The 14,090-nt window shown below is 38.8% G+C and overlaps 2 protein-coding genes, 1 non-coding gene and 1 pseudogene across 5 annotated transcripts; 1 reads left to right on the top strand and 3 right to left on the bottom strand.

Annotated features, from left to right (window-relative positions):
• Nucleotides 1–1,628: 1,628 nt before the first annotated feature.
• On the top strand, nt 1,629–10,021 carry LOC105056632 (2-hydroxy-palmitic acid dioxygenase MPO1). Its single transcript, XM_029267987.2, has 4 exons — nt 1,629–2,061; nt 9,391–9,453; nt 9,556–9,627; nt 9,695–10,021. The coding sequence occupies exons 1-4, from the start codon at nt 1,729–1,731 to the stop codon at nt 9,806–9,808; spliced, it is 582 nt and encodes a 193-aa protein (XP_029123820.1). The 5' UTR covers nt 1,629–1,728; the 3' UTR covers nt 9,809–10,021.
• LOC105056631 (pentatricopeptide repeat-containing protein At4g21065) lies at nt 3,095–13,708 on the bottom strand. 3 transcript variants are annotated; one of them, XM_073247425.1, is made up of 3 exons: nt 10,149–13,708; nt 8,252–8,416; nt 3,095–4,665 (listed from the first exon to the last, which is right to left on the bottom strand). In XM_073247425.1, the coding sequence occupies exons 1-2, from the start codon at nt 11,704–11,706 to the stop codon at nt 8,265–8,267; spliced, it is 1,710 nt and encodes a 569-aa protein (XP_073103526.1). In that variant the 5' UTR covers nt 11,707–13,708; the 3' UTR covers nt 3,095–4,665; nt 8,252–8,264. The 3 variants fall into 3 exon arrangements, with proteins under 3 accessions (XP_073103526.1, XP_073103525.1, XP_073103527.1); XM_073247424.1 differs by having other exon boundaries at nt 3,095–4,675; nt 10,149–13,707; XM_073247426.1 differs by lacking the exon at nt 3,095–4,665 and having other exon boundaries at nt 8,277–8,416; nt 10,123–13,700.
• On the bottom strand, nt 11,814–13,288 carry LOC109506531 (pentatricopeptide repeat-containing protein At5g15300-like; annotated as a pseudogene).
• On the bottom strand, nt 13,507–13,663 carry LOC114914751 (U4 spliceosomal RNA). Its single transcript, XR_003802420.1, has one exon. It is a non-coding gene; the product is annotated as a U4 spliceosomal RNA (small nuclear RNA).
• Nucleotides 13,709–14,090: the final 382 nt, after the last annotated feature.

Consider the following 14,090-nt stretch of genomic DNA (forward strand, 5'->3'; position numbering starts at 1 on the left):
ATTGCCCATAGTGCACGAAGAATTTCACGTATGTGTAGTCCGTGCCTATTGGTTTTTCTCACACCAAAAAGGAGGTTCATGAACTAATACCATATTAAAGGGACAATCATAGTTGCCACTGAGGTGGCATCCTAATAGAATGAACCTTTATTTCCAAAAGCATGATCCAAATTCGAGTCATGATGGATATCGGACTGGGTTTATGTGCTAGCAAAAAAAGAAAAAAAAAAGATGGGGACAATCATAGTTGTTCTTTTTTCGAAAAAGACATGAAAAATATCAAGAAATTTTATAATACAATGATGGCTGAATCTGATTAAATAAAATTGCTATCACATCCTTTGGTATGATTCCCAATTGTTTAAAATTATAGAATTAAAATAATTTTTTATAAATTTAAAAAAAAAATATATAAGATGCTTTTCATTTCTTGTCATTCATTTTTCTGAGCTGAAACTAAACTTGGAAAGGGACTCACATAAGTAAATAAAAAAAATAAAGGTCCATATGCAAATTTTATGCAATTCCTCCCAAGTTTAAGTTGATATACATGAAATAAGGTTAATGCTTTGAAGCTTTAACTTTAGGGTTTTTGTTTGGTTTGGTTTTAGAGAGCGTAAAGTTGAAATAGTTATATCTAATTTTCATAAATAATATTATATCTATGTTGAAATAGTTATTTTAGGAGAAAAATTATTGGTATCTCTAATTTGCTATAGTTTCCTGAATAACTCTACGTTCTCGATAATTTTATCTTTTAAGCTTGTTTGGATGTTCAGATCCAAAATCTTATGAAATTCATGAATTTAGACTAGTACAATTAGAAAAAAAAAAGTCCGGCTAAGACTTATATTTCCAATATCATAGATCTTTGGAGTGGACTAATCCAAATTTTATAGAAAGAAAAAAATGATCTTAGCTGATCATTTTTTTCTCCGAATGAAATTCGGACTAACTTATATGAAAGAGAATTTTGAAGTGGATCATTTTTTTTCTCCTTACGAGATTCAAGCTGGTCCATGTAAAAAAGAATATTGGATGATTATAAATATAAATTTAGTTCAGTCTCTAATTTAATATTTTTTAATAATTATAGTGGTTCAATCTATAAATTTTATAGAATTTTAGGCTCATGAATCTAGACAAATCCCAAAGGAAGTAAAAAGACGAGCCATGGGTAAGAACTTAATGTCAAAAATAGTCTATAGTAATTTTTTTTATAATAATTATATTTGATATAAATAAATTTTTTTTTTAATTTTGCAGATCAAAAAAATATACAACTGTGTGATAAGCATGCAACTAATCCGTACATATACAAACATGTCTTTAATTTTGAATGGGACCTTCTAACGTGAGGAGAAAGGTGGGCAAACTTGACGTGTGGTTTGAGGTAGTCCCTCCTTTGATCATTGCCATCACCGTCATTATTGACCAAAAATAGTATTTAAAAAATAAAAAAAATCCGTAAAACAAAGAACCTTAACCGCCCCTCAAAACTTCCCAATTTACATAAAAGAAGTTCAGAAATATTAGTTCCCAGTCAACAGTTTGAAACCAAGCCACCCCCCACCCCCCCTCGCCTCTTTCCCATTTCAGCGTCGGTCACCTTCCCTCCCCTCTTATAAAGTCCCCCCCCCTCTCTTCCTTCTAATTTAACAAAAAGAAAAACCCCTTCATCCCTCTCTCTCTCTCTCTCTCGTATCGATCCCATCATCATCGTCTATCATGGGGAAGGGATTGTTTGATCTGGAGAAGCACTTCGCCTTCTACGGGGCGTACCACAGCAACCCGGTGAACGTCCTCATCCACATGCTCTTCGTCTGGCCCATCTTCTTTACCTCTCTCGTTCTCTTCCACTTTGCTCCCCCTCTCCTTCACCTACCCTTCGCGCATGGTGGCCTTGCCTTGGACTTCGCCTTCGTCTTCGCCCTCATCTATGCTCTCTTCTACGTCCTCATGGAACCCAAAGCCGGCTCCCTCGCCGCCACCCTCTGCTTCCTCTGCTGGCTCGGCAGCAGCTCCCTCGCCGCCCACCTCGGCTTCTCCCTCGCTTGGAAGGTCAGTCCACTTTTCCTTTCCTTTTTTTTTCTTCATGATTTTATGCGATCGATCGGATTTGGAGATCTTGTTTCGCTGATTGAGTTGGGTATGATTTCGTATGCTATTGATTGGATTCGTCTTTCCTGTTTGTATTGCTTTTCTTTAACCTTATTCGATGGGAAGAGCGGGTGCAAAATTTAGGTTTTCTGTATGCTTTTGGCGCTATTAGGAACCGGGTTCGTGCCAATTGTATCATGATTAGGTGTTATTGGATGCTTGTGAACTGAGGATCATGATAAAATATTGGGGTCTTCTTTGTTTATCACGTCATTTTTATTTCTCTTGTCCTTTCTAACGTTTGTGCAGTATTGTGATTGTCCTTTTGGTCTCGATTTAGTGGATGGTCAATGTGTTCTGGTGCAGGGATGTTCTGATGTATCAACAAATTATTGTGCTTCTTTTTTTCCTTATATTTAGTTTGGGTAGCTGGATGCGTTCTCCTTCTGTCAAACCCTTGATTGGGACACATACTGGGTTAGCAGGTGTATTCTTTTGTCTTCCTGTGATCATTGAGGTTCCGGATTAGCATGCAAGGAATCGGTGCCAATGGGGTTCTTGTGTATCTTTTTGTTTCTGGGAAACCTAACCTTATGTTCGACATTTCTTTTATTTTCTTTCTGCTGAATTCTCTCTCTCTCTCTCTCTGTGAACATGTCTGTTTTTGTTAAAAGTAATAGGATAATAAAGAAGTTCAAAAATAAGATAGATTAAGACCTGGACAATAAGTTGACATATTACTTTTTTAAAAACAACCACTTCAGCCATTGGACTTGTTCTGTTGTTATGTCTGCATGATAGCTGTAAATTATTTACTTATTAATATCTTGATGGAGAAAGCAATGATAGATTCTTAGAGAATTTTAACTGCATTAGCTCATCTCTTTGGTCTCTCCACCATTAAACCTAAAATGCTTTAACCTATTTTGGGGGGAAGACAATTTATATGAAATCCACTTAATGAACGTCTCATTCAATTGAAATATAACAACTATTAGCAACATCAAAAAAATATAACATTAATAATTTTACTTGAGTTAACGGAATTTCATAAATTTTGTGAAGGCCAGCAGTTGTCAGCAGGTATCACCTAACAGTCTGAACATAATAAACATAAATGAATTGGAGGCGTAGACCTGAGTCACCTGACACTTCAGAAAACAAGGAGAAAAGTAGGAAAAATTTTCTTCACATATAAAAGGATCATAACTAGCAAAGCCAGCTGAATGTCAATTAAAGTATCGAACTCGAGCTAGGATCACCAGAAAATCAATCAGCAGATTTATGCCTGCAGGTCCGCCCGTGTCATTGGTTTTGGGCAATGTTGCAAACTCTGATTTCCATCTTGGTACTGTACACATATCCTAGACCCATGTTCCAGATGGAGATTGTCTTACCAATCCAGTGTTCCCAATAGTGCTGTTTTTTCTGTTAATATTTTCTTATGTTTCTTTTAGTCCATAATGGCTAGAAAACAGCGTGTGGAATCAACATTTAAATTTTTAGTCAATTATTTTTTTTTTAAGCCCTCACTTGACTATAGAATTTCTAATAGATCAATGCCCTTGAACTATTTGTTAATGTGGATTAGTAACTGATTAATATTCTCTTCTTCCCTTTTCCAAATTGACACATTCCATCCTTGTTTTCAGTAGGTCTTGTTCAGAGCCCTCATCTAAACCTCTGCCTTACACTTCAATGGAACATGTACGGTAAACATTGTCATAACACTTAGACTGTGTGGCACCTTTTACAGTTGGAACCTGTAACTGTGAAGTAGTAGAGAATTCTCCATATTTGCTATATCCTGATATCCTAGCATCCTCTTCTTTCCCGTGAAAAAGAGAACTAAATTTTTAATAATTTTAAAGATTTTGCAAGAACTGTTAGCTTTAGTCTCCAATACGTTAGAGATTTAGGTCCCAACGAGACGTTCCGGGATGTCCTGTGGGACATCGAGACGGGGTACCATCTTATATGTTAGGACAGGCCGTCCTGCTAGCGTCCCAGCATCGACGTTTTAGATATCCTCTGTCTTAAGTGTCGGGACGGGGCGGGACGGCGACGCGCCCCATTCCATGAAAAAATCGGAATAGCCCCGTCTCACGGGATTTAAAAATTGTTAGAGCTAAGGATGTTAAACAACAATTGCCCCTCTTGTTCCAGGGCAACTTATGACCATGACATTCCACTTCAAAGCTACTTGGAAAAAGTGCTGAGGTGTAATGCCAAAGGGAACTTGCTGACATCATCTTTGTGCCTAAAGTACTCTCTTATTTGTTGGTTCTTTCCTAACCTTGCACATGAACACTGTTCTGGAGCAGTATACACCTTTTATTTGCTAAATGTTCTTAAAGTTGGTGAAAAGGCATCCCAATGTTTGCCTATAGTTCAGTACTTTCTGCACTACAAGCTTTATGCAAATTATACCCTCTTCATTGTTCAAGCATAACCACAGGCTGAATGAAACAAATATAAGGGGCTATTTGTCATCATACTTACTCAGTGGAAAATCATCTTATTGAGTGATGCATGTCCTGGCAGATAGTTCCATGCCTGCTTCTGCTGATGTTTCCTAAGATTAAATAGCTTTCAGTAAAATTATCAAAATTGTGCAAGATTTATATATTGCTTAACAGATATATATACTATATCAAAATCTACAGGAAAACCAAGAAAAAGTTTCTTGAATAAACCATCATATATTATATTTGTCTTGTTTAATACGTCTTTGCCCATACTGCGAATAACTCATGAGGCGCTAGCATGCTAGCCTGATTGCTTATGAGTGATTCTAGTTTGTCTGTAAGCAGTAATGTAGCACCAGTGTGGCTGGTAAAAAATTAGGAAAGCGTTTCTGAGGTTGCAGTTCAAGTGCGGATCCATGCTTGTCTGTTGGTTAATTTTAGGATTCATTAGTCACTTTATGCAGTAAATCCTTGGCATTTGAGCAACCATGGAGAAGGAAATCTAAATCTCTTATTCTAATTGGACAATTTAATTGTATCGTCAAGATGATGAACAGGATAGCATTACTGCAATGATTTGCTATGAATAAAGCATTGATGGAGACTTGGATACCTTTGGTGTTTTGTGCTACAATTGGTTTCGTTTGCTAGTAGGTGGATTAAGAACCTAGGTCCTTGTCAAGCAAAACAAGCATTCTTTTAGAAAATTGAAATAACTGCTTTCTAGATATTGTCTAATGGTTCTCTACTTAGGATAATTGCTCACTTTTTTAGTTTAAGATGTGTAAGTGTGAGTTAGTCTGCATATCAACTTAGAGTAAATGACTAGGTCAAAGGAAAAATAACTTTGCACCTTTTCCTGTACCACTAAACATACGTCTTTGTTACATGTACTCTTCAGTCTAGCTTAGTTCTAACCCTACTATCGAAATCTGCATGGTACCGATGCTCATTGGATTCTTCAGAATTCCTCTGAACTGATCTTCCTCATTTTATATGAAAGGCTCTGCGGAGCCTTTAAGGCTCATACCATACCTTGAGTAATTTAATACCTTGTATTGATTTGCTAACTTTGTGCCCTTTTAATCTTGGATATCATCTGTCATAATCATCGAAGTTATTCTTCCTATTGGAACATTCATAATTGCAGGGATCGCTATACACTTACTATCAAGTTTAAGCTATTTTAATCTTTATGGTAGCACGATTCATTTATTTATGCCTGTAACTGATTCTTCAAAGTTGAACCACACTGTTGATTAGGTAATCTCTTCTATTTTTCGTCTCAGAGCAACATATATTACGAAGCCAACCTTTGTATGTTAGATTTATGTCATACCATTTCATGGAAACCACATTCCATTTTGAACACCAAAAGTATGCCCATTGATGCAGGACTGGGTTGCATCACATTCAATAGCCTGGATTTTTGCTATTTAAAGTTGTTTAATTGTAGGCTTTAGATTGAAATCATTAGGATTTTTTGAAGTCAATAATAGCTGACCAAGGTTGTATAATAAGATCTTTAAGTTCATAATTTTACCAGGTCCAGAAGGAATCTATTTAGATAAGCTAAGTGGTCAGTTGCTGTTAATGACACTGTGCCGCAAAATTCATTAACTTTTGGGTCAAGATTGTGAGTTTATAAAGACGGTCAAGAAAAAAACTTGTATACTTCCCTTTTGTTTTCCGAAATGAATTGAATGTTTGAGCCCAAGTTCGTTTGTCTTATTCCTTCTCTCCTCTCTCTTCCCTCATCTCTATAACTCTCATTCTCATCTTGTCCTACATCAATTTGGTATCAAAGCCAAAGGATCCTACCTCTCTTCCTTATTCCTTGAGCTTCTATCTATTTGTTTCTTATTTCTTTACCTTTTATTGTGGTCGTGAATGAGAACTTGAGTTTTAGAATTGGTGATGTTCCTGGGCATGTCAAATATGAGAAGATCTTCTGCCAGATAGCTGGCCTCTATCAAGAATGATGAGATTTCCATGTAGGCTGCAATACAAGCAATTACAGTGGCTTTAGGTGTTCAAAAACTCTCCAAGGTTGAACTACAAATCAAGAATCTTAAAGATGAAGAAGCCAAAGAACTTGTGCACGAAGAGCCTGCAATTGATGCTTTATCATGTGAATAATCTATGGTCAAGGATTCATCATGCAACAGCACCACCATCAAAGTTTCGTAAATTGAGAATCTGTTAGTTGATGATCTATTGGATTTATCAGAGACAAAGGATCAAAATAATGAAGATCAATGCAAGGACCATATGTGGCAAGATCAAGTTGCTAATCTAAAATAAATAATCAGGATCAAGTCATATGAAGATCCATTCCTTATTGATTTGCTTGATTCCTCAAAGCTTGCCATCAAACGGATGATCCATACCTTGTTGCTTGTGAAAGAAATGGACATTAAAACAATCAAAAAACGATCTGATTGCAAGAGAGCTTTATGTGGGTCTCCATTATTAAATCATAGAGACTTAATAGAGGATAAAGCTTTTGAAAAGTCATCCACATAATGGAAGCAAATGATGCGGGACTGAATTGCATCACATTCAATAGCCTGAATTTTTGGTGGTTTAAAGTTTTTTTTTTTATTAATAATAGGTAATCAAGATCATGTCATAAGATCTTTGAATCCAAGTCCAGAAGGAGTCAATTTTGGTAAAGGTGGTTGATATTCACATTACTGTTGCCTGAATAGTGATGCTTCAGTACCCATGGATTGTTAGGAATCAATAAGCTGTTTCTTTTAGAAATTTTATTCGAGAATTGTTCTTTCTCTATAAAAACCTTCAAAAAGACTAAAATTTATTAACTTGTGGGTCAATTTTGTGAGTTTATAAAGAGGGTCACCCAAAAAAAAAAAAAAGACTTGTGTGCTTTTTTTTCTTTTTTTCTTTTTGTGAAATTAAAGAAAGGTTTGATGTCAAGTTTGGTTGTCTTATTTGCCCTCTCGCCCCCTCTTCTCCTCCTTTTTATGACTCTAATTATCTTCTTGACCTATGTCACCCATCTTTCTGCTAACAACTTTACTGATTAACATAGCCTTCTTGAATGATTGGAGAAAATCTTTGTTTCTCCTATATTCAATTGTTCATTTCAGGAAAGGACTCCCCAACAGCATCCAAAAATATACTAATCTGCCAAAATATGCACTATAAGACACTTCATGCACAAATACCTCTAGTTAGTGCATTTAAGGGTTCTTATATACTTCTTGAAGTGCATTAAATATAAGGGTGGCTTGAATTCTTTAAAGAAAATGTTTTGAAATTAAATATCTTTTGAGAAAATATATAAAACAAATTATATTATTATACCATGTCATTGACACAGACAATTTTTGGAGAAATGTCACTTTTTATAGAATATACCAACAATAGGATCAGGTTGTTGGGGGCTAATAATTGAAGGGAGGATGTTTTGAAGGAGGATTCATGCAAGTTTAGGTGCTCTTGGTATGTTATTACTGCAATGGGTATATTGATTTGAAGGAGAAATGTGATTAATGAGTCCTTATTACTACTGGTACTTATTTCCTGTTTTGGTGATCGGTTCTTCTCATAAAGTTAGAGAGCTGCAATACAACTGCTAAAAGCTGTCATGAAAATGCCAAGGAAAAGGAGGGAATTAAAAGACCTGAAGCAAATAAAGCATGATTCTTCCTACATACCTTATCTTTCCAGTCAACAAAGAAACATGTCATTTTCTTTGCTTCCTCGAGAGGGGACAAATGAAGCGGCTTGCTCTGGTGATATCATGCATTTCTTTGAAAATATTTGCAGGCTCTGAGGCGGCTTTCCTTCTTTCAGCCTGGTGAACAAGATTACTAGTTCCCCTGCATGATAGCAAACCCAAATAAAAGACCTTGAGAATGTAAAATTGTTTCCCCAGTCACTCTTACTTGGGTTATATGGCATACTAGTATTCTCACCAAGAAATTCAAAACCCAAATAAAAGAGGTTGTGGCATATCAGATAAGGAACACTAGTATTTCAATCTTTTGGTCATTAAATCTGATCCTCCCATAGTAAGCCCAATGTTAACATATTCAGCTTTTTGAAGAAAAAGGGCAAGTCTTGGCAGTGTAAGGAGAAATCCTCCAAGGAGTGAATAAACAAATCCCATATGCACTGTGTCGAGCTTCAAGGTTTAATTTATCTCCAGGATATGTTTTAGGTTTTGTGATTTGCATTCATGTACTTTCTTCCTAAATCCTGGACCTCACATTTAGTTCTAATGCTTCTTTTGATTGTTCCATCATGAAAACAAACATTTATGCTCAGTTCAGCTTTACGGTCATTTCTTCATCTTCAATGGTTCATGCTAGGTATTATGATCATGGTTTCTTAAAAAGATAGGAGTATATATATTTGTCAGTATATGCATCACCATCACCATATATTTGATTATGAAACACTCTGTTTGATAGTGTTCATGCATATCTATTACTTGATAGAGTATCCTTTTGCATTATGCAAAGCCAGGAGTTTTCAATTCTAATATAGATACTCATGGTGAAGCTCTTTTTCTTCAATCTCCTCTCATGGCACTATGCTAAGAACTTTAGCTCTTTAAGCATTTAGATAAATTCTCGCTTGTAAACTGAATGCTGAAAATGCGTTTTGAATATCATAGGCAGAGTTTTGATTACTGATCGACAACAGTGACCAGGAGCTCAACAACATGTTCCATGCCTTTAAGGCCTTAACATGATAGATGATGATTTGTTAATGGAATTAAGAACTATCACTTGTGTGCAGTTTCATGTTTAAAAGTACACTGATAGTTTTTCCTGTAACATCTATACAGGTCGTTCTTGCAGCTCAGTTGTTTTGCTGGACTGGGCAATTTATAGGCCACGGAGTGTTTGAGGTAAAGTTTGCCTCGTATGGTCATTTCTTTCTGATAAGAACGATGTGTATCCTTGTTCTACACTCTGGTGCAACTGAAACGTTTTCTTTTTTCTCCTTTCAGAAGCGTGCACCGGCTCTTCTTGACAATCTTTCTCAAGCTTTCTTGATGGCCCCATTCTTCGTTTTGCTGGAGGTAACCATCTACACTGTGATGTAAAACAATCTAAAATGAAGAGTATCCTGACTTTCTGTATATACAGGCACTTAATTTTTTCGGGTATGAGCCATATCCTGGCTTCCATTCTAATGTAAGCACAAAGATTGATGCTGCTCGCAAAGAATGGCAGACAAACAAGCAGAAGAAAAGTTCTTAGGGGATAGTACCTAAATCACAATACCCATCATTTCTCCTTGGACCTGGTTGTCATCAGTGTACTTGTTAATAGCAACGCTGTTAGTGTCCATGCTGTATGTGCTCAACATGTGCTCGGTTATAGCATCTATAACTAAAGAGTATCACACTACAGTTTATCCATCACAAAAATCATGTATTGTGTAAAAATAATGAAACCATCTTGAAATGCTTATGTTTATGTTCCAATGATTACAATAATGCTCGCTGATGTATTGCCAAAAAAAAAAAAAACAAAAAAAAAAAGAAATAAAAAGAGAGTTTGATGTGTCATACTGGAAAGCATGTTGACAAGCTGTTACCCGGTTCTGGTTTCTGAACTCCTCTTCCTTTCATTGATTCTCTGACCTTCAACACATCATTCCATCGGCCAGCACCTGCATACATGTGGGACAGGAGAACATAATCACTGCTATGGTCAGGTTCCAACTCTTCCAAATGCTTTCTAACTCGTTCACCCAATTCAAGGTCCCCATGAATCCGGCATGCCCCCAACAATGTCCTCCACACCACTGCATTGCCTTCCATCGGCATGCTCCTTAATAGTTCATAAGCCTCCTTCACAAGCCCTGCTCGCCCAAGAAGATCAACCATGCATCCATAGTGCTTTATAGTAGGAGTGATACCATAGTCTCTCCCCATGCTATCGAAGAACCTTTGCCCTTCTTCTACGAGACCTCCATGGCTGCAGGCGCAGAGCACTCCGAGGAAAGTAATGTCATTTGGCTCTTCGATTTCAGTCTTTTGCATCCTATCAAAGAGCCTCAGCGCTTCATCCGCATGCCCATGCATTGCAAGTCCTAGTATCATGGAGTTCCATGAAACTATATTCCTCTCTTTCATATAATCGAATACTCGAAGAGCTCTGTCAATTGCCCCACACTTGGCGTACATATCGATCAGAGAATTCAGCACCGAGATACTCTGATTGAGGATGGAACTACTGATGCCTGAATGAACCCATTTGCCAAAATCCAATGCTCCCAGCTCCGAGCATGCTGACAGAACTAGAACCAAGGTGGCCTCGTCTGGACCGAAACCACTCCTCTTCATTATCAGGAGCATCCTCAAAGCCTCTTTGTATTGGCCGCAGTTCACATAGCCATCAATAAGAGTGTTCCATGACACTACATCTATATTGGGCATTTCTTCGAATACCCTGCGAGCAGGGTTCATGTCTTCAAACAGGCCATACATGTGGATAAGGGTGTTGGTCACGTAGACATGGGAATCCAGGCCATGCTTCAGTACACAGCAGTGAATTTGCCTGCCCAAATCAACAGCCGTCAGCTGCCCGCAAATTTTGAGCAGGAACGAGAACGTGAAATTATCCGCCACCTTCCCCTTCTGTCGCATCCTCTGGAAGAAAAGGAAAGCTTCCTCTGCTCTGCTGGTCCTCCCAAATCCTCTAATCATAGTGTTCCAGATGAATCCATCCGGCCATTGGAGCTGTTCGAAGACGGCCAATGCGTAGTCCATGGATCCATGCTCAGAGACGCAGCAGAACGTGATGGCTCTGCCCACAACAAACACATGCTGGTCGAAGCCGGTTCGAATGATCTGGGAATGTATCTGGGAGAGATCCCTCATGGTGGAGCACGATTGGAAGAGGGAGATGAGGCTTTGCTCTTGTGAGTGGTAGCTCCCATCAAGCTCTTCTTTTGTATTTGTTGGGTCGTAAGAGGGTTGGGAGCAATGATAAGTCTGCTGTCGCAATAGGAATGGAACAACTGACAGCCTTCTGAAAGATCCAAAAATATGCCTGCGCCAGTTGCTGGATAAGGTCATAGCTACTGGATTATGAAGCATGGACTCATGGCATATATATATATATATATATATTTGAGTTAGAATACACATTGCTGAAATGATGTACAAACTACATAACTACATAAGACTCATCACAAGGAGAGTAGGGGAGTAGAATACTTTTAGGTAAAGAGAAGATATAAGTTATCATATAGATGTCAGAGAATTCTGGGTTTCAAATTCCAGCAGGCTCAGAATGTAACAGGAGATGCACGGGCTCTTTATGATCTGCCTCAATTACAGTACAAGCAGCGTCCTTCCTTGCTCCTCTTGCATCCATCAGTTTCCTGATCTTCTCCACCCCATACCACTCACCAGTGGATGCATACATATTGGAGAGCAAGACATAATCCCCGGTTGCATCCTGTTTGATCTTGTGGATCTGTTCTTTTGCATGCTCTCCCAACTCGATGTTCCCATGGAGACGACAAGCTCCGAGCAATGTCCACCATATGACTGGACTTGGCTCCATCTCCATAGTCTCCACAAGGTTGGATGCTTCTTTCAGTGAGCCAGCGCGCCCCATCATGTCAAGCATGCAGCCATACTGCTTAATGTTCGGCTCGGTTCTGTACTCATTCAAAATCATCAGAGAAAAGTAGCTGCGGCCCTCGACTAAACCACCATGACTGCATGCTGCCAATACACCAAGAAAAGTAATCTCATTTGGCCTCACTTTCTCCATCCTCATATGCTCGAATCAATTAACGGATTCTTCTACCTGCCCATGAAAAGCTAGCCCCCCCCAATGATCGAGTTCCAAGTCCAAACATCCCTCTCTTTCATTTGTTTGAATACCTCCATTGCTCAGTCTATGCTTCCACACTTTTCATACATGTCCATCAGTGCATTACCAATAGGCATACTTAAATCACTCCTCGAACATGTCTCTGAAAGAGAGCAATGTATCCTCTATCCGACATCTAAAGCATCGGAGTCCGTACATGAAGATAGCAAGCTCACAATTGTGGCTTCATCAGGCCTCTCTCCTGCCTTTAGCAACTCCTGATAGACTTCCAGTGCTTGTGCATGAAGTCCATTTGGTGCATACCCAGCAATCGTCGTGTTCCATGACACAACATCCCGTTCTGGTGCCTAATCAAACAGCTCTCCGGCCTTCTCCATTTCACCCTGCTTCGCATATCCAGATATTGTTATGTTCCAAGACACCAAATCTCTGCCAGGCGATTCATCGAACAACCGACGAGCAATGTCTATTTTGCCTCTTCTCGCACAGCCTGCAATTAAGGCAGATCGAGCAACAACATCCCCGCTCGGAGCTCCATCAAAAAGAGCACTCGCAATCAGCAATTCTCCACAATTTGCATGCAAATAATGAGAGCATTCCTCCAGAAAGCATCGGACTCTAAGCCAAGTTTTACAATCATTCCATGGAACCGTGCTCCGGCAAAGGCTGACATGACCTTGGTGCAGGCTTTAAGGAGGAAGAAGAAGGTGAAGCTACCAGCTTCATACCCCTTTCCACCATCCGTCTATAAACAGAAATGGCATCAGAGGGTCTGGAGCTATGAGAAGCACCTCTAATCATGGTGTTCCACATGAAGAGGTCTGGTTCGGAGATTTGTTCAAATAGCTTGTAAGCATAGTTCAAACTTCCATAGAAGGAAGGAATTTACAGACGAGAGCAGGAGATCTCTCAGTGCAATCCCCTGACGACCATGAAGCCATGGACTTGCTTCAGAGGCCTAAGGCTAAGGTGTTTGGATTTCCTAATCATAAACTCGGTAGCAATTAATAATTACATGGAATCCAGGGGTTCTAGCGCTCATAAATTAACTGGATTTTCACTCACCATATTGCAGTGAATTGTTTAGGATTACAGAATTGCTGGGCTTTACCCTGGGTTAGAGGGAGCCCTTCCAGAAATTCTCAATGGCACCGGGCTAAACCCAGGCCAGAGAGGGGGTTTGGAAATAGTTTTCAACCAGCAATTGACGCGCTTCGGCTATAACCTCACTAGCTGCGTCATTGCCCCAAGCGCAAAGATGAAAACTACAAGCCATGACCTCTTCCTTTTAGAAGTACAGCTATTTCGGCTTCCTTTCTCCATGTCCGATATGGGACTAACAATGGGCAAAGCTTTTAAGTCAATCATGGTGGGAGTTGGATGAGACCGAGATATCCAAGCCTATTGTGACTATTAAGGTCTAGTCAGCTAGACTCATAAGATCGGATCGATTTTCGAGATATGTTCATAGCCATATGGATGTAAGACAGCTTCACCGTTTGCAAAGTATTGTCCGCTTTGGACATCTTCGTAGGGTAAGATTTTTGTACGGTTTTGTCCTTTGAGGCCACATTTCGCAGGTCAAAAGATGCCTCGCAATGGATTAGAGGGTTTTGAAGCTTTATAAGGCAAGATGGTCTGACTGAACAATCGATGTGGGACTAAAATTCTTGCTCCCTCCACAACA

Source organism: Elaeis guineensis, chromosome 13, assembly GCF_000442705.2.
Source record: "Elaeis guineensis isolate ETL-2024a chromosome 13, EG11, whole genome shotgun sequence".
NCBI classification, from domain to species: domain Eukaryota; kingdom Viridiplantae; phylum Streptophyta; class Magnoliopsida; order Arecales; family Arecaceae; genus Elaeis; species Elaeis guineensis.

Bases quoted from the DNA above. Each gene is read 5' to 3' on its own strand.
- LOC105056632 (XM_029267987.2), top strand. From the start codon at position 1,729: ATGGGGAAGGGATTGTTTGATCTGGAGAAGCACTTCGCCTTCTACGGG. The intron at 2,062-9,390 runs GTCAGTCCACTT...ACATCTATACAG, and splicing joins GCTTCTCCCTCGCTTGGAAG to GTCGTTCTTGCAGCTCAGTT. The intron at 9,628-9,694 runs GTAACCATCTAC...CTGTATATACAG, and splicing joins CATTCTTCGTTTTGCTGGAG to GCACTTAATTTTTTCGGGTA.
- LOC105056631 (XM_073247425.1), bottom strand. From the start codon at position 11,706: ATGTGTATTCTAACTCAAATATATATATATATATATATATGCCATGAG. The intron at 8,417-10,148 runs GTAACAGCTTGT...GCTATCATGCAG, and splicing joins AGTTCAGAAACCAGAACCGG to GGGAACTAGTAATCTTGTTC.